Raw genomic sequence first — 23,392 nt, 5'->3', positions numbered from 1 at the left:
GTCAACGTTCGACGTTCGAAACCCTAGGGTCAACGTCGGTCAACGCGTAACCCTAGGTCAACACCAGTCAACGCGTTGTGACCAAAAGTCAACATACGATAATCTAAAACCTTAAGTCAGTACAATATGACAGAGATAGTCAATTCAAAGTCAACTCAATGACACGAGCCAAACTCAATTCATCAGCTGTAGACTCGAGACTCCGACGACGGCCAAGCGATAAACGCAGCGCCGGAAGAACTTCGGTTATTCGTCAAAGCATCGAATAGACCGAAAATCGAAGGAGCCAAGAGTTGAAGCTAACTACAGGTCCTTTACGCCGACTGAAGGCTGGATCAATCACATCCAAAGTATTCCAGCCTCTTCTATAAAAGAAACGAGTCTGGAACGCTTTGGAGGGGGTATCTGTAGGCATCAAAAATTGCCTATGGGTCTCCACGAACAGCTCAGTGTTAAAGAACGACAATGAACATCACTATCTGGTTCACAGGAGTTCGACTGATGTCGGTGAATGCTTGAAGTGAACCGACGAACTACGTGAGCTGATAGGATTTCGGAATAACGAAGACACAGGCTAATCGAGAACCCCGCGATGTTTACAAAAGGAACAACGCCCTTCGTGTCTCGTTCATTCTATAGATAATCTAACCATTGGAACTGATAGAATTCTTTGTCAGACTTCCAACGCATTTGGAATCACTCAGATCCGAGTTCAGACAAAGAAGTTACAGCGAAAACAGTCAAACGGGCATTGAAAACGTCTCAAAGCTGAACTGAGGCACCTACGGTGTCTCGGCCAAGCCGAGACACCCCAAGGGTGTCTTGGCCAAGCCGGGGGTGTCTCAGCGCGGATTTGGGCCCTTTAAGTGGTTTTAACCGCTCCACAACCCCTCATGCCTATAAATACAAGCCTTAGGCCTCATTTTTTTGGGATCTGGAGTTTTGGAGAATTGGCGAAGCCCTGCCGGAGTGAAGAGTGATCGAGCACTTCAACGTAAGAGAGTTTCTTTGTCAGATCTACATCACCCGTACCCGATCCTTAGTATTATCCCGTTGTGGTAATACTAAGAAGAGCAAATATCTCGCTTTTATCGAGATAGGCGCTTCAAGTTTCTAGATTTCCTCGCGGATCGACGAAGCTCTGGATCAGATCTGATTGCCAGGTAGTCCACGGATATCGACGTCCCCGTCATAGGCTAAAGACCCACGCAAGCAAGAGACGACGAACGGATCTTGTGTTTATTTTTCAAGAAAGTTGTAATTTTTATTTCTTTGTTGTTTGAATTCATTTGTAACGTTTGAAGTTTTAATGAAATCAATGATGAAGGCAACTTTCGACGAAAACATAGTCGACGCCGTCATTTCACAGGAGACTGAGACTGTCATATTTCAAATGGGCAGAGAGGGAAATTCTAAAGCGGGACAGTCCAGAGATAAGGGAAAAGGCAAGAGGTCATTTTCAGGACCCGGAGGACCCTAACAGCAGGGCAAGGGGTCATAGCAGCAGCAACAAGGTCCTCATAAAAAGGGCCCGCAACAGGACTAGAGAGCACCGTAACAACAGAGATTTTAGGGTGCTTGTTTTCACTTCAATAAGATTGATCACAGAGCCGCAGAGTGTCGCAGTGCACCAACAGGAGGCCAGCAGGGCAAAAGTTAGGTTAAGCCCCAGAACCGAGGCTAGGGCTATATATGTTTTATCTTACTTGACTTTGTACTAATATACTATATATCATTTCCTCTTGACAGTTAAATTTCCTATCGTTTGCAAGAATTTACACTTATATCCCCTATCGCTTTTCTTGATGTTTAAATACCCTATAGTTTACATGACTTTGCAATAATAGAGCCTTTTTTCCTTGACATTTAAATGCTCTATTGTTTGCATGACTTTGCCCTTATATCCCCTATTTTTTTTCTTGACATTTAAATACACTATCTTTTCTTTCTTGACAATTAAATGTTAAAATATTCTACTAAAAGTTTCAATATGATATGCACATGATAAACTATAGGATATCTAAATACCAAGAAAAAAAATAGATATGGTATGTACAAGTGCATGATAAACTGTAGGATATCTAAATATCAAGAAAAAAAAAGGTTTGTACATGGGCAAAGTCATGTAAATTAACTATATGCTATTTAAATGTCAAGATAAAAAGATGGGAAAAATATGTCCAGGCCCCAAAAGCAGAAACTTCATGTGACAAGGCCCCTTATAATTTTCTCCATGTGGATCAGCCCCTTGAAGTGTGACACTTTGTACTGCAGCCCCTTTTTATCAATTATCATATGTCAGCTAAGCTAAAATTCCCAAACTATCCTTATCCTCTCTCCTCAATCTCTCTGACTCAGCACTCACATCATCTCTCTCTCTCATCTCCTCTCTCTCTCTCTCTCTCTCTCTCTCTCTCTCTTTCTCTCTCATCTCCTCTCTCTCTCTCTCTCTCTCTCTCTCTCTCTCTCTCATCTCCTCTCTCTCTTATCCTCTCTCCTCAATCTCTCTGACCCAGCACTCACATCATCTCTCTCTCTCTCCTCTCCTCTCTCTCTCTCTCTCTCTCTCTCTCTCATCTCCTCTCTCTCTCACCTCTCTTTAAAACTAAGAGCTTTCTCAAGCTCATCGTCCTGGTCGAGACGCACAGAGCATTAATCTATTAGCTAGAAGAAGAAAAGAAAAAAAAAGAAAAAAAGAAAAAAAAAGAAAAAAGAAAGGTAAGGAGAAGTAGAGTAGAAGGGGAATAAAGAGAAATGCCGTAATTAAGAAAGAACGAAAATGTGTATTAATGTCTCTCTATGAATGAAATTGCCACGGTGCCGTCGAGCGATATTCGAAGCAATATAACAAGAGGTAGAAAATGAGCCCAAATGAAAGTAAGATACCGTGTGATAGACAATATAAAGGGCTACACACCGGCGCAGACGGTAGTGAAAACGGAGACCGGAGGTGGCCGTAAAACACGCGCGAAGTCGGCACGGCGCTGCTGTTTTCTGCTCGCTGCTGCCGTCGAGCGATGTTTCGGATGTTACCGAGAGAGATAGAGAATGAGTTAGAGCGTGATACAAATTGGAGGAGATAGGCAACATGTAGGGCTACTCACCTAAGAAGAAATCGGTGGAAACGGAGATTGGAGGCGATCAGAAAGTACGTGCGAAGTCGGCATAAAACTATAGTTTTCTGCAGTGCAATTTCTCGCCGTTCGGGTTTATTCTTCGCTGTTCGGAGATTTTCGCCGCTGTCCGAGCTTACCGGAGGTGGGAGGAGGTTGCCGGGGTCGTCGGGGTGTCTCGGTGGGCTCCGTCGGAGGTAGAAGGAGCTTTTCTCCGTTCCCAAGAGCCTAGAACTAAGATGAATTAGAACTAGAACTAGCTAGAACTAGCAAGATAGAAGCTAGAACTGGGGGTATACAAGCTAGAACTAGGGGAATAGAAGCTAGAGCTAACGTAGAATAAAGAACTAGCAAGTGTGCATGTAAAAAACCCTTGTTGGGTTTAGAACTAGCAAGATAGAAGCTAGAACTGGGGGTATACAAGCTAGAACTAGGGGAATAGAAGCTAGAACTAACGTAGAATAAAGAATTAGCAATTGTGCATGTAAAAAACCCTTGTTGGGTTTAGAACTAGCAAGATAGAAGCTAGAACTAGGGGTATATAAGCTAGAACTAGGAGAATAGAAGCTAGAACTAACGTAGAATAAAGAACTAGCAATTGTGCATGTACAAGCTAGAACTAGGGGAATAGAAGCTAGAACTAACGTAGAATAAAGAACTAGCAATTGTGCATGTAAAAAATCATTGTTGGGTTTAGAACTAACAAGATAGAAGCTAGAACTGGGGGTATATAAGCTAGAACTAGGAGAATAGAAGCTATAACTAACGTAGAATAAAGAACTAGCAATTGTGCATGTACAAGCTAGAACTAGGGGAATAGAAGCTAGAACTAACGTAGAATAAAGAACTAGCAATTGTGCATGTAAAAAACCCTTGTTGGGTTTAGAACTAGCAAGATAGAAGCTAGAACTGGGGGTATATAAGCTAGAACTAGGAGAATAGAAGCTAGAACTAACGTAGAATAAAGAACTAGCAATTGTGCATGTAAAATAAAGAACGTAGAATAAAGAACTAGCAATTGCGTGTTTTACGGCCACCTCCGGTCTCCGTTTTCACTACCGTCTGCGCCGGTGTGTAGCCCTTTATATTGTCTATCACACGGTATCTTACTTTCATTTGGGCTCATTTTCTACCTCTCGTTATATTGCTTCGAATACCGCTCGACGGCACCGTTGTAATTTCATTCATAGAGAGACATTAATACACATTTTCGTTCTTTCTTAATTACGACATTTCTCTTCATTCCCCTTCTACTCTACTTCTCCTTACCTTTTTTTTCTTTTTTTTTCTTTTCTTCTTCTAGCTACTAGATTAATGCTCTGTGCGTCTCGGCCAGGACGACGAGCTTGAGAAAGCTCTTAGTTTTAGAGAGAGGTGAGAGAGAGAGAGAGAGAGAGAGGGAGGAGATGAGAGAGAGAGAGATGATGTGAGTGCTGGGTCAGAGAGATTGAGGAGAGAGGATAAGAGAGAGAGAGGAGATGAGAGAGAGAGAGGAGATGAGAGAGAGAGAGAGAGAGAGAGAGAGAGGAGATGAGAGAGAGAGATGATGTGAGTGCTGGGTCAGAGAAGAGAGAGAGAGAGAGGAGATGAGAGAGAGAGATGATGTGAGTGCTGGGTCAGAGAGATTGAGGAGAGATCGAGGATAAGGATAGTTTGGAAATTTTAGCTTAGCTGGCATATGATAATTGATAAAAAGGGGCTGCAGTACAAAGTGTCACACTTCAAGGGGCTGATCCACATAGGAAAAATTATAAGGGGCCTTGTCACATGAAGTTTCTGCTTTTGGGGCCTGAACACATTTTTCCCTAAAAAGATAAGCTATATGAGCAAAGTCATGTAAACTATAAGATATTTAAGTGCTATTTAATGATGATCATTGGAGGATGAGAACAAATATGAAGTCTGGAATACATGGAATTGTAAAAACTATTACAGTGAGAAAAAAAAACTTATATTGCTATAATTATCTATTAAAAAATAAATTTCCAATTACATTCATATATATATTCCCTTATTATATATAAAAATTTAAAAAACTGGAATCACAAAGTCTAACAATTTGTTCATGCTATGAACTGTTATCCTCTAATCATATGAGATAGTTTCTCGTTAGAACATACTATAATTTTACTTAATTAAAACGCAAGCTTTTGGTTCTGAATATATTTATGTTCAGGCCGGGTTGAACAAAACTCAACCCGAACTGCCCGCAACCGACCGTAGTACGATCTGTTGGTTTGGCTCTAACCGAACTGCTATATATACCTTCGTATGCAATTAATCAAAGCTGAAACTGATTACTCAATCACGAACGTAAGTCACGTTTAATTAAACGTGCTCTTACTTTCACAATATAATTGATAATTCTGAATTGGAATATGTAATTAATTGGAAATTGGAATAAATCAACATTTGAGGATTAAAAAGAAAAAAAAAAATCCTAGAAGTCCTCCTCTTTCTGCTCTGCTATTTCCACTTGCGGCGTACTCATCAAGTCATCATCTTCAATCATTCAACTTTAGATTCAAATTCCGACCAAAACCAAGACCAAGCCAGTGTCAGACCAAGAAATTTCCTTTCACCTTCCGTCTTTGACTTCGGACAATCCTTTCACCTTCCGTCTTTGACTTCGGACTCAGCGCCGTAGATGGAGGTGGACGTATGTACTTCTTCTACCGTTAGCAATTGAAGATAATATGAATCTTTTGTTTCCTAATAAACAAGTTCATTGCTTTTATCAATAAAAGTATGAAAAATCTATCTTCATACAAGTGTGATTTTAAATTTAGATTAGTGTGACTTCAGTTTAGCATTTAGTTATAACTTGATGATTGCAGACCATAAAGCTTTCATCTCTGAGGGGGCTCATTAACAAATTAATATGATGATAGGTTGAAAACATTGAACGGCACTTTTTACTTAGTATCCACTTCATTTATTACGCGTGATGCTTCTCTGATGATTGAGAGTTTCTTGAGCTATTGGTATGAGTACTGAGCCGTGTGTGCCCTATTATTTGCTAACATATTTTAGCTAGTTTGACAAAATCAGAGAGCAAATGATTTTTCAGCAATGGTGTTTTATCAAAGCGTTACTACCCAGCTCACCGCCACAACCGATGAAACAGACATGGGCACCGAACAGAATTTCATCGATGAGGTTTGGTTGCAATAATCATTGGATGCGGTTTCAGTATGTTTACTTTTGCACAAAACCGAGCCGACCAACCGAACACCTAACCCCACTTTAGAGCATATACTAAATCAAGATTTAGGGTACTCATTTGCAATGTTTTTTATTAGGTTAACTTCACAAGATTTGGGGGCTTTTCACATAAGCCCTCTGCACTTATTTTATGTCACAAACCCTCTTGAACTTTGGATGTCTCCAAAATCTCCCTAAACTTCAACTTTTGCTCATCAGATTCCATATTAAAAATATCTTCGATAGAGAAAACTGCCATTTGAGATGGAGGGGCAAGTTGGCTGTAAATGGCAAATAACTAATTTGGAAGCATTCTCTCTAAATTTTGGGGTGTTTCGTGAGGCTTTAGAGCGTTATTCGGACTACTCCTTCAAATAATCATGCTTCAAGCATGAATAAATGCTTTTTTTAATTGAATAACGAGTTAGATCGCCAAAACACTCATTGTTTGGGTATCATGGTAAATAGTGATAGCTTCTCCATGTAGCTCATTCAATGGAAAATCTCTTAGGAGATTGCTCACCACTCCGCATCATCTTTTACAGAAGGCACAACCTAAAACTATGACTACATAGATGATTGTGCTCGTTGTCTTCTTTTTGAATTTTCAGAAGACAACAATCAAAAACTACAACACCATCCAAGGTAAATATGAATTTTCCGATCAATCGACGCTCATCAATGAACAAAATACTTCTTAGCTTGTGTTTTTATGAACAAAAGGGGTTTTGGAGGAGCATAGACCGACGGATATTTAGGTGATTTGGAGACCATGTTGCAACAAGACTCCATAGGATTTGAGGGATTTATGATCAGTTTCAAAGGTTTGAGGGGCAAGTGTTAAATAATTGAACAAGTGAGGGACTAATGTCTAAATAATCTATAAGAAAAGGGGAAAAAATTGGAAAAAATGGGAAAAGAAAAGAAAAGAAAAAGACGGTAAACGAATCGCGTTGGGTGGGGTGGCTGTACCATGAGCATTTCTTTTTTTTCAATCCCTCCTCCAACTCCCCTCATCACTCATTTCTCCTCGATCCTATTCCCACATACTCTCTTTAATAGCGATACTAATATAAAGAGGAACAGAAACCTCAGCGCCTTATCTCCTCCTCCTCCTCCTCCTCCTCGTCGTCGTCGCGCGGAAAAGGGCTACTCGCTGCTTTCTTCTGCAACCACCTTCCGCTGTTCCTGCTCCGCCGCCGCTTTTTCATCAGGTAACTCCCATTTCTTACCCTTCAACTTTCCTTTCCTTTCCTTTCCCTTGTTGTTTATGCTCTTTATTTTGATCGGTTGGAATTCGCATTCTAAAAACAAAAGATTAGTGTCTTCTGGGAGCAAAAGTGAATAAAATCCAACAGGATTTATATGCTTTTTGTCCTTGATTAGGACATGGATCTTTTCACCAGGACAGGACATGGTTTTGATTCACAATGCTCTTAGTGTATTCAAGATCTATCGTCAATAAATCCATATATGTTGTAGTAGTTGTACCCGTTAGATCTTAGTGTTGGATTTAAATCTAATTAAATCTATTTATAGTCACATATGTTACATCAGTGTGTTGCTGTCATTGCAGTTGACCCGTATAAAGTGATCAATCAGGTAATTGGGTAAATGAGTATTAAATATGTCATGGGCTAATTGCGCAGATACCAGATTGCAATTCTAATTTAATAAGGGGATAAATTAGAAAACTACAAGTCTATATATAGGGATTATGGTCCTTAATTTAAGGGTTAAGATTCTCATTCTCTTCACCTCCATCTAAGAGAGAAACTCAAGAGAGACACCTCTATATTAGAAGATCTTAAACCCAAGATTAAGATCCGTGCAAATTCAGATGGATTCAGGTATGCTTCTGCGTTCTTGATAGTATTTCTCTTTGAATTAATCACGGTTAAAAGTCCAACAAGTGGTATCTGAGCCACCGTGATTTGTTCTTAGAGTTTAAGATTAAAATTATGATTGTTTGATCTTAATCTGTGTTTTTGAGGACTGTTACTCGTATGAACAGTAGAATTTTTTATTTATTTTGCTTTCTTGTTTTTTTCTGTCGATCTTGGTCTATTGATTGCATGAACAGTATCATGTAATTTTTATGTTCAATTATGTTGTTTTGTTTGATTTGGATACTTTCATGTATTAAGATCAATTACAAAACATTCATGAATTCAAGTTCAAAATTGACAGCAAAAGAAAATTGCTTTTGGCCGTCGTTCTCTTAGCTCCTCACCGGCGATGTTCGCTGGCAGCCCCGCTGTCAAATGAAGACAGCGGCGGTGGTAATCAGGAACCCTAGGGTTTTAACCCTACGGTGCAGGAGCTTAAACGACGGTGGTGGCGACCATCAGCGGTCAGGAACCTAAGGTTTTCGATACCCTAGGTTGCAGCAGCCCAAGCGACGGCGACGGTTCAATTATGAAACCCTAAGGGGTGAAGGGAGTTAGGGCAGCGACGATTACCTCAATCGCAGGCGAGCCCTCCAGACGAGCTCGAAGATCATTCAGACGAACCCTCGTCAGCAACTTCTGCAGGCGAGATGGATCTTCTCTTCAGGCGAGCTTGTGACTCAGGCGAGCTCGAGCCCCAATTGTAGGCGAGCTCGACACTCTGCTCAGGCGATCTTTTCACCAGGACAGGACATGGTTTTGATTCACAATGCTCTTAGTGTATTCAAGATCTATCGTCAATAAATCCATATATGTTGTAGTAGTTGTACCCGTTAGATCTTAGTGTTGGATTTAAATCTAATTAAATCTATTTATAGTCACATATGTTACATCAGTGTGTTGCTGTCATTGCAGTTGACCCGTATAAAGTGATCAATCAGGTAATTGGGTAAATGAGTATTAAATATGTCATGGGCTAATTGCGCAGATACCAGATTGCAATTCTAATTTAATAAGGGGATAAATTAGAAAACTACAAGTCTATATATAGGGATTATGGTCCTTAATTTAAGGGTTAAGATTCTCATTCTCTTCACCTCCATCTAAGAGAGAAACTCAAGAGAGACACCTCTATATTAGAAGATCTTAAACCCAAGATTAAGATCCGTGCAAATTCAGATGGATTCAGGTATGCTTCTGCGTTCTTGATAGTATTTCTCTTTGAATTAATCACGGTTAAAAGTCCAACAAGTGGTATCTGAGCCACCGTGATTTGTTCTTAGAGTTTAAGATTAAAATTATGATTGTTTGATCTTAATCTGTGTTTTTGAGGACTGTTACTCGTATGAACAGTAGAATTTTTTATTTATTTTGCTTTCTTGTTTTTTTCTGTCGATCTTGGTCTATTGATTGCATGAACAGTATCATGTAATTTTTATGTTCAATTATGTTGTTTTGTTTGATTTGGATACTTTCATGTATTAAGATCAATTACAAAACATTCATGAATTCAAGTTCAAAATTGACAGCAAAAGAAAATTGCTTTTGGCCGTCGTTCTCTTAGCTCCTCACCGGCGATGTTCGCTGGCAGCCCCGCTGTCAAATGAAGACAGCGGCGGTGGTAATCAGGAACCCTAGGGTTTTAACCCTACGGTGCAGGAGCTTAAACGACGGTGGTGGCGACCATCAGCGGTCAGGAACCTAAGGTTTTCGATACCCTAGGTTGCAGCAGCCCAAGCGACGGCGACGGTTCAATTATGAAACCCTAAGGGGTGAAGGGAGTTAGGGCAGCGACGATTACCTCAATCGCAGGCGAGCCCTCCAGACGAGCTCGAAGATCATTCAGACGAACCCTCGTCAGCAACTTCTGCAGGCGAGATGGATCTTCTCTTCAGGCGAGCTTGTGACTCAGGCGAGCTCGAGCCCCAATTGAAGGCGAGCTCGACACTCTGCTCAGGCAAACTTCGAGCTCGATTACAGGCGAGCTCGGTCTCGAACTTTAGGTGAGCTTCGGCTCGAATCAAGCGAGGTCGATGCTCATTACAGGCGAGCTTTCGAAGGTGAGCTTGAGCTTCGTCGGCTCATTTCGAAATTTTAGGCGAGCTTCGTCGAAAGCTTCAAGCGAATTTGAGTTTCGACTTTGGGCAAGCTTTGGATTGGCTTGCGGTTGAGAAGAAAATAAAGGGATTTTTTCCTTTAGGCTAGAGCCCACTTAAGTTATTAAGTTATAGGCCTTTAATAATTAAGTTATTAATTATTTGAATTGCTCAAAGAATTTAATTAAGTTGAAGGCCTTTACAATTATTGGCCTTTATAATTAAATAGGGAAGTGTAACTGAGTTATATTTTCCCTAATTAATTTTAGTTTTTTGGTTTAATTTAAATTAAATTGTTTAATTTGAATTAAAATTCGGTAGTTAATTAATTATTTAATTCAAATCATATGACACTAAGGTATTAAGTTTGTCTCTCATTCCAAATAATTAATTAAAACAAGAAGTTATAAAAGTAACATCTTTTGTGTAAATTGTTCATGAGGAATGTTAGATGGTTGTATGTATGTTTTCGTGTAAATATTTAATCGATCCAAAAAAAGGTTAATATTTATTTAGAATGCATACACATCTGCGATGATAAACATGTGACAATTATAAGATTTACATGTGAATAATGAATCGATCTAAAGATAGTTTCATTATTTGACATGAGTTAATGTCAGTTTTCGATCATTGCAACAAGATATCACTTGTAATTAATATTATTATCCAAAGACTTGATATTAATGTTGTGCCAAATATCTTGAGATGAGATTTATCATTATCTGAATTTTATTGATTACTAATTATCGTTAATGATGTGAAAATCTTTTATTTATTTTAGCTCATGCATTTGCTGCAATAATTTTTGCTAACATCAATTCAATTCTCATGCTTAATGAGACAAATTTTAAGGTTTGAAAAGAGAACATTTTAATTATTCTTAGCTGCATGGATCTAGACATTATATTAAGGACTGAACAACCCCACCCTCTCAATACGGATAGCACTCCTGATCACTGTTTTAAATATCGGCCGATAACCGATATTATCGGTCGAGTTATCGGATTTGGGAGCTCTCCGATAGGATAACTTGGATTTTTAATCGGTTATCGTTTTTGACAAGTTATCGGGGAGTTATCGGAGTTATCGGTACTTATCGGCCGATAAGTAAGGTTTTTTTATCGGGATTATCGGCCGATAAGTAAGACTATGCAATCGAATGGTTTCATTTGGTATGTTTATATTTCATTAAGCATGGTTAGATTACATTTTTTAGTTATTATATTATATATATACACCATCTAGTATATCACTCCGATAAATACTACTTATCCCCGATATATCCCCGATTTCCGCTATCCGATAAGAATTTTGGTCGTCCGATAAATTCCCGATAACCGATATTTAAAACCTTGCTCCTGATGCAAAGGAGTATGAAAAGTGAGAGTGTTCAAATCGCATGAGTCTAATGATTATTAAGTGCGACGTTCCGGAAGCCTTCAGGGACATATAATCTGAAGGGATTACTAAGGCTAAAGATTTCCTTACTAAAATTGAAAAGCATTTTACGAAAAACGATATGGTAGACACAAGCACGCTTTTAGCTCGTTTGATTTTGATAAAGTATAAGGGTAAAGAAAATATCAGGGAGTACATTATGGAAATATCTAATATTGCTTCAAAACTTAAGACACTTAAACTCGATCTTTATGATGAGTTTATTGATGCATCTGGTTTTGTTTTTTCTTTTTGCACAGTTTAGTCAGTTATAACTGTCAAAAAGAGAAATAGACTCTAAATAAGCTCATTTCGTACTGTGTGCAAGAAGAAGACAGGTTAAAGCAAGATAAGACTGAAAGTGCTCATTTGACTTATACCTCGAAGGATAAGAGCAAGAAAAAAAAAATGATAATGAAGCTGTTAAGGATCCAGTTCAGAAAAAACAACATAAGAATAATCAGGATTGTTTCTTTTGTAACAAGCATGGATACGTAAAGAAGGATTATACCAAATATCACGCTTCGCATGCTAATAAGGGTATGTTCCTTATTTTGATCTGTTCTGAGGTTAATTTAGTTTCAGTATCTAGAAACATTTGGTGGTTAGACTCTGGTGCTATTACTCACATAAGTATTTCTATACAGGGTTGTCTAAGCTACCGAAAGCTAAGTAATATTGAAAGACACATCTTTGTAGGCGGCGGACAATCGGTAGATGCAGAAGCAATTGGACACTTTAGGTTGTTATTAGGAACTGGTTCATATTTGGATTTAAAAGATACTTTTGTAGTATCGTTTTTGACGGAATTTGGTTTCTATTTTTGTATTGAACAAATCAGGTTATTATTGTTTATTTGGAAACATTCAATTTAGTTTATCTTTACATTCAAATGTTGTGGAAACTGATTACTTAAGTATTTATGACAACCTATATATGCTTGACATAATTGCTTTTTATAATGAATCCTTACATGTGGAATCACGTGGTACTAAGTGTAAATTAAATAAGAAAAATTCAACGATATTATAACATAAGCGCTTGAGTCATATCTTAAAAGGTAAAGTTAAACGTCTTATGTCTGATGGCATTTTAGATTCCCTTGATTTTTCAGATTTTAACATTTGTGTTGAATGTATCAAGGAAAAACAAACCAAAATTAAGAGATTAGGTACCAAAAGATTTTTAAATGTCTTAGAATTGATACATACATATATTTGTGGGTCATTTCCTACGATATCTTGGAATAGTCAATAATATTTTATATCATTCATAGACGATTACTCACGTTATGAGTACCTATATCTCATTCATTAAAAATCTGAGTCTCTGAACGTGTTCAAAGCTTATAAAGCTGAAGTTGAGAATCAACTCAACAAAAAGATTAAAACCGTTAGATCTGATCGTGATAGAGAGTACTATGACAAATATGATGGTTCAGATAAACAACGTTTAGGATTATTTGCTAAATACCTAGAGGAATACGGTATCATCCCACAGTACACTATGTCAGGGTCACCTAGCATGAATGATATAGCTGAAAGACGAAATAGGACTCTTAAGGATATGGTAAGAAGTATGATTGCTCATTCTTCTTTACCAGAGTCACTCTGGGGAGAAGCATTAAAGACGATATGGTAAGAAGTATGATTGCTCATTCTTCTTTACCAGAGTCACTCTGGGGAGAAGCATTAAAGACATCAGTTTACATTCTGAACAGAGTACCGAGTAAAGCAGTTACTAAAACACCTTATGAGATTTGGACTGGTCGAAAGCCCAATTTAAAGCACTTACATATTTGGGAATGTCTAGCTGAGGTAAGGCCTTATAGACCGAATGAAAAAAAAAAATTGGACTCCAAAACAGTTAGCAACTACTTTATTGGGTATTCTGAATGTTCTAGGGGCTATAAATTTTATGATCCCACACAGGAATATTTTCGAGATGGGAATAACAATATTATTTGAGGATGTTAAGTTTAGAGGGAGAAATAAGAGAAATAAGGTTAGAGACATTGCTTTTGAGAAAAAATTAGTTTCAGACCCAATCCATACAGTTACTTTTGTCAATATTTAGGTTTCTATACATGTTATTGATCAAGAAGTAAATCCGAAACCTCAAGAAGACAATGTTGAACAACTCCCTGTTGTAGAAAAATAAACTCAATAATCTCAAGAACCAGTGTTATTAAGGAGATCCACGAGAGAAAGGAGAAATGCTATTCCGGATGATTATATTGTATTTCTCCAATAACATGAGGAAAATAATAGAATGTTGAAAGATGATCCAATCAACTTCCTTCAGGCTATGAAAAGTTTTAACTCTCAAAAATAGATTGATGCCATGAATGAAGAGTACAAGTATATGCAAGACAATAAAGTTTGGGAACTTGTCCCATTGTCAGAAGGTGCAAAACCAATTGGTTGTAAATGGATATTTAAAATCAAGCGGGACGTAAATGATAATGTGGAAAGGTATAATGCACGTCTTGTAGCTAAAGGCTTTACTCAAAAGGAAAAAATTGATTATACAGAGATTTTCTCTCCGGTTTTATCGAAAGACTCTTTCAGAATAATCATGGTACTTGTTGCTCATTTTGATTTTGAGTTACATCAGAATGATGTTAAAACTGCATTTCTCAATAGCGACATTGATGAGATGATTTATATGGTGCAACCAGAAAAATGTGACAGGAGACCCGAAGAATATGATTTGCAAATTAAGAAAATCCATCTATGGACTCAAGCAAGCTCATCATCAATGGTATTACAAGTTTTAACAAATAATTATCTCGTTTGGTTTTGAGATGAATATTGTTGATGACTGTGTAAATCACAAGTTCAGTGAGAGTAAGTATATTTTTCTGATTCTGTATGTCGATGACATATTGCTTGCTACTAATAATATAGACATGTTGCACGAAATCAAGAGATTTCTATCAACGAATTTTGAGGTGAAAGATCTTGGGGACCCGTTTTTTATATTAGGAATCCAGATACATTGAGATCGTTCTCGAGGTATACTTGGATTATCATAAAAGAACTATATCGATAAAGTACTCAAAAGATTTGGCATGCAAGATTACAGACTAGGAGACACTCTGTTGCTAATGAAGACAAGTTCAGTCTCAATCAGTACCCTAAATGTAATCTTAAAATTCAGGAAATGTAGAAGATTTCTTATGCTTCGGCTATAGGAAGTCTAATGTATGCTCAGATATGTACGTGTCCGGATATTGTATACATAGTTGGGATGTTAAGCAGATACTTAAGCAATCTTGGTACGGATCATTAGATAGCAGTAAAAATGGTTATGAGGTATTTTCAGAAAATAAAAGATTATATGCTCACATACAGAAAATCAGAACAGTTGGAGGTCATTGGGTACTCTGATTCTAATTTTGCTGGATGTTAAGATAGCAGAAAGTCTACATCAGGCTATATTTATATGTTAGCAGGAGAAGCTATATCATGAAAAAGTGTCAAATTGACACTTGTAGCTTCCTCTACTATGACATCAGAGTTTGTAGCTTACTATGAGGCATCCAATCAGGAAATATGACTATAAAATTTTATCACTGGATTGCGCATTCTGAAAAATATTATAAGACCACTAAAGTTATTTTGTGATAATAAATCAGCAGTTATGTATTCCAATAATAATAGGAGCTCAACTAAGTTAAAACATATTAACATTAAGTTCCTGGTTGTGAAAGAAATGATACAGAATGGACAGATATTCATAGAGCACATTGGAACAAACTTCATGATAGCAGATCCTCTTACTAAAGGATTATCACCCAAGGTCTTTCATGAGCACACTGCTCATATGGGTGTGGTATTATTTGAGGATATCATGACTTAGTGGGAGTTTGAAATTTGTGGTGCTTTATGTTAGGTTGTATTGTCTAATTAGAATAAAGTATTCAGTTCATACACTCTATTACATTATGTTTGAGGTTAACCTCATTAAAGTTTAAGGTAGGAGCGATTAAATATAGACATGTACTGATCACATTGCATGTAATTTTTCATGCTGCACATCCATGATTGATCTATGTCAGTATGTCGTTTGATTATATTGGTATATGTGACCATTGATGGGTTTAGTTACGATAAATGTGACGAAGGCCGCTTTGATCCTATATTGATATACTCAATGGACAAGATTGTTTGAAAATACTCTTATCAGTGATAGCTACTTTTGAGCTCATACGGTTATACACACTTTAAGGAAACATTTGGTGTCCAAGTGGGAGATTGTTGAATTTAAATCTAATTAAATTATTTGTGGGCATATATGTTACATCAATGTGTGTTGCTATCTTTGCAGTTGATCCGTATAAAGTGATCAATCAGGTAATTGGGTCAATGTGTATTTAAATATGTTATGGGTTAATTATACAGATACCAAATTATAATTCTAATTTAATGAGGGACTAAATTAGAAAACTACAAGTCTATATATAGGGGTTATGGTCCCTAATCTAAGGGTTAAGGTTCTCATTCTCTTCACCCCCATCTAAGAGAGAAACTCAAGAGAAACCCTCTAGATTAGAAGATCTCATACCCAAGATTAAGATCCGTGCAAATTCAGATGGATCCAGGTATGCTTCCGCGTTCTTGAGATTATTCTCTTTGAATTAATCACGGTTAAAAGTCCAACACTTAGTAGAATGATCAACCATTGCATTGAGATGCTTTGCTATGACCTATGTTATCTTTGGGAATTTTATGATCTTAGCTATCAATCAAACGCAGGAACGTACTTACTTGGCCCGATGAATTGGGTTAGATGTGGTGAATTGAAAACCTAGTTGCTTCTCCGATCAGGTTTCACATAAAACACATGTTGGTTCTCCTTAATTTTAGAGTCTTGAGCATGGAGGGGGGGAAAACCTTCTGTTGTGTAAATTACATCAAAATTGAGATACTAACATTTGAGCCTAATCAGTGGCCTACAAAAATAGTGTCTCGCCTGAAAGCATTTGCTCAGATAATCCTCATCTCTTGCTCAAAAGAATGATGAAAAAGAGGGGCATGTGGGTGTGGGTGCGGAAGTAGTAGAAAATTTAATGGTGAACGAGAGAGGGAGAGAAAGAGCTTGTAAGAGAGTGGATATTTTATTTTTTGGTCTATGCTCTCTAACTCTGAAGGTCCACACCAGGAGATGGTGCGGGCAGGACTTTCATCTACCCTGTATGAGACTAATGAAATAATTAATTAATAAATAAAAGACAATAAAGAAACTCAAACTTTCCTCTGAAACCGATTAAAACCTATTAATCTCCTTGAAACGGTTGGAATCAGTCACTGAATAAAATTTGCACAATGATGTCAGGTCGGTCAATCTGATTCTTCAACCTAATCATATGAATTCATAGCGGTTCTGGGTACCTTTGACGACAAGCGGGAGAACCGAGGAAGGATTCATATTAAAGAAAATGCTTCAATTATAATAGCTCAGCGTGAAGTTGAAGAATAAACTTCTAGTTAAATAGTAGAAGTTTCATACAACAACCATCTTCCATTGACTATATAACAAAATACAAGGTTTATATATTAAATCAATGTTGAAAAAAACAATAATGCATAAAGTAACATTCTGCCTCTTGTTAAGGGTTAATTAAAAAAACTTAATGCGTAATGTAGGTTATTTTGTTTGCTAATAGATTTTTATAAATACAAGCTATCCATAATGACTTTAATTATTCGAATTAATAAAATTTTCAAACATGGGGGAGGGTCGGAAGAGGAGTTACGATTTAGAACCTTTTGACGAAAGGGGTTGGGTTTAGAAGGAGAAGTGCCGGAAGTGAAGATGAAGTTAGGATTTTCTTTCTTGGCGAGCGGAGATGGGGGAGCTGGGTAGGGCCTAGAGAGACCTTGTCTTCAGTGGAGATAGAGGACGAGAAAAGCCTTCTCTTTAGTGAGTGGAGTCGTCTTCGTCGAAGGAGCGAGAGGTGGAAGAAATGGAGTGGTCTTCCTCCTCACCGAATGGGTAAGAGGAGGTGGAGTGGGAGGAGATAAGGGAGACGCTGGAGATGGGGCTGGGCGATTGCTAGCATTTTTCACATGTATGAAATTGGGGTTGGGGATTTGATTGGGACCTTATTTGGATCAGTGTGATTCTAATTTGGATAGTGAAGATACTGCTATGCATCCAAATCGGATCACCAATTTAACTCAATTTAACAAGCATTAGACGACGCTTAATGTAATACAACTAAAACACATATTTCAGTGTTATTTTCTATGTTAAATGCAACATAGGTTTTCTATCTCAGTTTTATAACACTTGAGTGTCAAAACAGGTTATAAAAGTTTTCAAAACGTGTTTTTTCTTTCTACATCGTATTAAATGACACATTTCACTGAAAGGGAGGATACCAAATATAGATTTTGAATATATTTGTGCCATTGTTACTTCAACAGAGGAGACTCTTAACAAAGCTCAATAGAGAAAAAAACTTTACATACTTGACCCCGAAGATTTTGGATAAAGGTTTTGCATTGTTATTGTAGCATAGTCTCACTTCTCTACATAATGTTGTGATGAATTTCAATTCAATGTTGTTGATGGCATGATTGATTTGTTAAGATCATTATAGTTGAACTTAATGAATCCGTTGGACTCTTTTGTTATTGGTGCTTATCCTTTTTGTAAACTTGGTGTCGTTAGACACTTAGACATTCATACTTCTCTCTATTTGCTGACATATCTTGAGACAGATGGGTAATGCTATTTCTTTTGGTTCTTGTCTATTATCATTTATTATACCTCGAGATGATTGTAGTTCCCATGCGAAATCATCATTCCCCCTTTATGAATCATCTTCACTGTAGATTTTTTTAGTCTAGAAGATTCTTTTGGGAGAATTGCTTCTTGAGTTAAACTGCATAACCTCTTTTGTAAATTTCTCTTTTCCAACTGGTCCACTTAGTTTATCAGAGCTATTCTCTTGTCAATAAATCTTATGGCAATCAAATCTTCATTTGAAATTTCTTATGGAAATTGCCCTCGGCATCCAACCCAATTCTGATAGGAAATGGATTAGATGATGATAACTATGGAGCATCGTATGGGAATACGAGCATGTCTGTCATTTAATCTTGAAATTCTAATATTTTTTAATCTTAAAATTCTCCATAATTAATGCTTATGCCCATCTTTAACTTTTCTTATTGCAGATATGGATGTTAGTGCTGGTTCTAGTCTGTTTCCTTTGCATCGCTGTAAAACTCTATACCTGGTTTGTATACGAAAAGAAGTAACCTTGCAAGTCTGATTTACTCACGCGCTTGGATATTTTTGTGTAAGGATCCTTATTCTTGTTTGCCCCGCAAATTATTTTGCAGGTTAGGCATGCACAAGGAATTCATAACGTGGAAGGTGAAAAAGACTATAAGGCATACTTATCTCCTGAATTGTTTGATGCTCATCTTACACCTCTAGGTTGGAATCAGGTGAGACTTGAGAGTTAATGGTTCTATGACCTAACTTTATGTTAAACAAGTTTAACTGTCTTACCATTCCCACTTCTCATTAGCTTTTTGCTTGTGATAATTTACTTATCTATGAAAGCACCTAATAGCATTGGCCGTCAATCAACATGCAAGTAGCCAAATATCTTGTTAGTTAAGACAGACATCTGGTTACATAATTTAGGAAGTTCAAATTAGATTGTCTAGTGACTGTTCGAGTTTAAACTTGGTAACAATATGATATCTATAAGAACTGATACATAGAATTGGGAGCTCTGTAGTTTCAAGACAAAGAAGTGGACGTAAACACATCCTACTAGCAATTGCTCGTTTTTCCTTGATTTAACCTTATCATCTCTCCTTTGATGTTTGTCGTGTTGCATAGTCTATTGCCACCCCATAATGTACTTGATGCATTGCATTTTTAAGCCAACATGCTACTACTTATTCCAATTCCCTTCCAGATTATGAACTCCTCAATTGCTTGTCTGTGAAAGTTAACTGGTTATCAATCTATCATCAACAAGTATCTTGGACATAATATTGTCTACGAGCCAAGAAGTAGGACATTGAAGTGCAGCAATATCCTTGCCACCTTCACCATTGCTTAATTGTTTCGTAACTCTGATTAATAGTTCATTGTCCATGCTCTTTGACCTTCTAATCTATTAGCATAGTTCATGCGGCATTCTATTTTATAATTTTGAGAAGAGGGCTAGGACTGATAGCTGCCATGTCCTCCCTCTAATATGATTTTAAAACTTTTATCATCATCGGAGATTCGGAATACCGATAAGTTGGCTTCACTTTTATAGATTTCCATTCTACCATTCTCACCAATAAGAGGGGAGTGGATAAAGCATGCAACTTAATTGAATTATCAAACTAAAGGGGCGACTTGATAGAGATGAACACCAAATCCTAACAGAAATTGTTAACTGATTGGTGATATCAAAGAATTGGTTGCCAAGACCAGATTAATACAAGATGGATCTTAAGTGATATATTGAATTATTGATTGCGAACAGTAGGGAATTAAGATAACCAAAATAAGATGTAGAGGATATCATATCCTGTAAAGTGCTGACAAAAATGTCGTGACTTGTCGTCTTCTAGCTGGATACTTTTCACCAAAAATAATGTTGCCTTCAAAGAAATTGAGGTTCTTATAATGTAAACTTACAATGTAGTTGTGCCATTTCGAAGTTCTATGTAGCATTTAAGGTTACTATGTTACATAACGTGACATATCGAGTTAGTTAATGCTTTTTTTTAACTCTGATGTGACCTTGAATTTCTTCTTTTTGAAATTATGTATAGCACTGACAGACTATCTCATGTGTTGAAGCATTGGTACCTAAAGAGATCCGAAACATACTTTTAGGGACATGGATGAAGATGTAGAGTTATATACATGGTAAAATAAGAATGATAAGAGTAGAAAGAAAATGATGTTGCAGTGAGTTATAAATAGCAAAATGGTGAAAGATGTTTCTGAAGCATCCATGTATTGGTAAAAATGAGGAAGAACTCGCACCAAAAATTAAGAAGGCATCATATAAGACCACGAAAAAAAAGTATTATGAGTAAGAAAAGCTGAGATGGAATATTACAAGGCAGTAGGTTTAGAAGTTGTGGCTTTTTATAGGAAACTATGGATTTATGGATTTAAAATTCTGAATCTAAAAGCTTGGATGAAATTTTTTGTTTTAATTGTGCTACGTGTGTTGAGTTAGGCTACTAGTAATAGTAACCAACATGCAGATACTATCAACCTAATTTTTTGAAATTCGAAAATCATACTTCCTTTAAAAGTAGGAGTTCTGGAAAAACTTTCCTTAGTTTTATCCCTAATCTTTTTCAATATTAACATTATGATCCTAAATTAGAATTGGCTATCAATTAAAGCTATTAAGTCAAAGTTAAACTATCAAATTAAAGCTCACTCCATTCAAAACTAATTAATGAAAAATGATCTAATTAGAATGACAACTAAAGAGTAGAAAGAAGCTTAGAAGACATTAGTATTGTAAACATAATGTGCATTGCACATGTAAATATTAACCAACTGATTGATAACAAATTATGAAATTAAATTAATTTTTTAACAACAATTGATTACTTAAAATATTTTTTTTTATGTTAGTCCCTTATGTTTTTCATACTTTCAAATTAGTCTATCAAAGCATTGAAATTATTATTAGGCAACTCAATTCTTAAGTTATTTTGAAATTAGTCCTTCAAATCAATGGTATAATTAGCACTTCAAGGGACTTATTCCGTCTAATTGCTTTTTATTACTCTTGATTGGAGGAGTTAATATCAAAATAACTTAAGAATTGGGGATGTATTAGCTATTTTAATGACTTGATGAGTTAATTTCAAAATAATAAGAATTGAGCAACGTGATAGTTGAAAACTTATGAAGAGACTTTTATTAGATTTTCTTATTCTATAGTCAACAGGGGTTAATATAGAAGATTTAATGCCATCTATTATTATTAGGTTTGAGACATTGAAGAAACTGGTTGCCATATGAGTAACTAATCTTTTGGAATGATTTGTTGCTTACACTACTTATGGTTACAATGAAATAAAATAAAAGTTGAAGGTACATAAACATAAATATTAAGAAAGTTTACCGATAATATTACATAATCAAGTAGAGTTTTCGAAGATAGAATTTCACAACCAAGTTATATTAAAGAAATAAACCAAATAATTATGATGTTTAACCACTGTGCATCTCACCAAGTAAAAAATAAAGATCCAAACCGGTAGGCTATGTTACCAGGGTACTTCTATAATGAAGTCGTACCCTTACCTAACACGTACCCGACACTTTCCCGTACCCAAACTTCACGGACACTTCTTGAACATATGCATGCATTTATTACGATATGTACTCAATTATACGATGTATGTGTTAATTTAAAACACTTGTCAAACATTTCTTGGACATATGGCTTACACTTCATATCCATTTTTTGAAACTAGTTAGATATGGGTCGGGTTCATTCCAGTCTCTACCCATGTTCAAAACTATATAGTTAAAGATTCGTTTAGATGTCTAGTTAGTAAAAATAAATAGTTTCCAATTTATGATAATCAATATGATAAAAGAAACTTAAAATTTTGATCGGAATTTTAATTCTAATGACACATAAAGCGGAAAAAAATGATCTCATGTACATTACTAAGTCAAACTATATATGTAGTTGTGTCCCAATACCCAACATTTTACAACTCTGTTGTGTCTCGTACCCATACCCAATGTTTTAAATATCGGATGTCGGGCTCATGTCGGTTGACCAAAATTCATGTCGGATAGCGGAAATCGAGAATATATCGGGGGACATAAAAAAAATATCGGATTGTCATATCGGATAGGTTGATATAATATCATACATGGAATCTTCACATACTTGATAATTATATTGTCTAAACATATGAACAAAGGAGCAAGCATCATAACATCACTATCTTTGCCTCTAATCCCCTATTTCCAAAGCTTAATTTGCTCCAAAACTTTCTTATAAACGCAAATCTCAGTGCAAAAAGAACAACCATAGATAATCTCAGTGCAAAAACAAAAAAAAGAAGGGAAAACAAATAGATAATCTCAATGCAAAAAAGAAGGGAAAACAATAGATAATCAATGAAAAAAACAGTAGATAATGATCGGCGATAAAAAGCACAACAATAGATAATCTCAGTGCAAAAAACAGAAGAAAAAAATTATTTTCAAAAAAAAAGAAGAAAACAAGAAAAAAAACTAAAAAATACCTGAGTTTAAGGAGTCGGTCGGCGGCGGATCCAAAGGCGAAGCAGTCGGAAGATCTGGAGGCGAAGGAGTCGGCGTCGTCGTTCGGCGTCGTCAGCGTCATCTGTCGGCTTTGAGTTTGAGGAGAGGAGCAAGGAGAGGAGAAGCAGCAGCCAACAGTCGACTTTGGGGGAAAAAACCCTAAAAAACGTTTAATGAGCTTATTGGGTCAAGTCGGGTTTTTCAAACCTAACCTAATAAGCTTAAAACCGATTTTTATGAAATATGGCCGATTTTTCTTCGTCGAAATGGTGCTCGATATTTTCCGACATGTCCCCGACATGACCCCAGAAACGCAATACGCATTAAAATCAATGATATCGTGGCGGCTAGGGTATCAAAC

The 23,392-nt window shown here is 36.6% G+C and overlaps 1 protein-coding gene across 2 annotated transcripts in view; it reads left to right on the top strand.

Annotated features, from left to right (window-relative positions):
- Positions 7,269–23,392, top strand: part of LOC109836271 (phosphoglycerate mutase-like protein 1) — a 39,165-nt gene continuing 23,041 nt past the window's right edge. The window contains exons 1-3 of one of the 2 annotated variants that reach the window (XM_020404134.1): positions 7,269–7,531; positions 18,933–18,994; positions 19,101–19,208. In XM_020404134.1, coding sequence (XP_020259723.1) covers positions 7,291–7,531; positions 18,933–18,994; positions 19,101–19,208 — 411 coding nt within the window. In that variant the 5' untranslated portion in view covers positions 7,269–7,290. The remainder of the gene's footprint in view (positions 7,532–18,932; positions 18,995–19,100; positions 19,209–23,392) is intronic. The other variant, XM_020404135.1, reaches the window with a different exon arrangement.

Source organism: Asparagus officinalis, chromosome 4, assembly GCF_001876935.1.
Source record: "Asparagus officinalis chromosome 4, Aspof.V1, whole genome shotgun sequence".
NCBI classification, from domain to species: Eukaryota; Viridiplantae; Streptophyta; class Magnoliopsida; order Asparagales; family Asparagaceae; genus Asparagus; species Asparagus officinalis.
The sequence above is the reverse complement of the archived record's forward strand: the minus strand, read 5'-3'. Positions and strand labels throughout refer to the sequence as shown.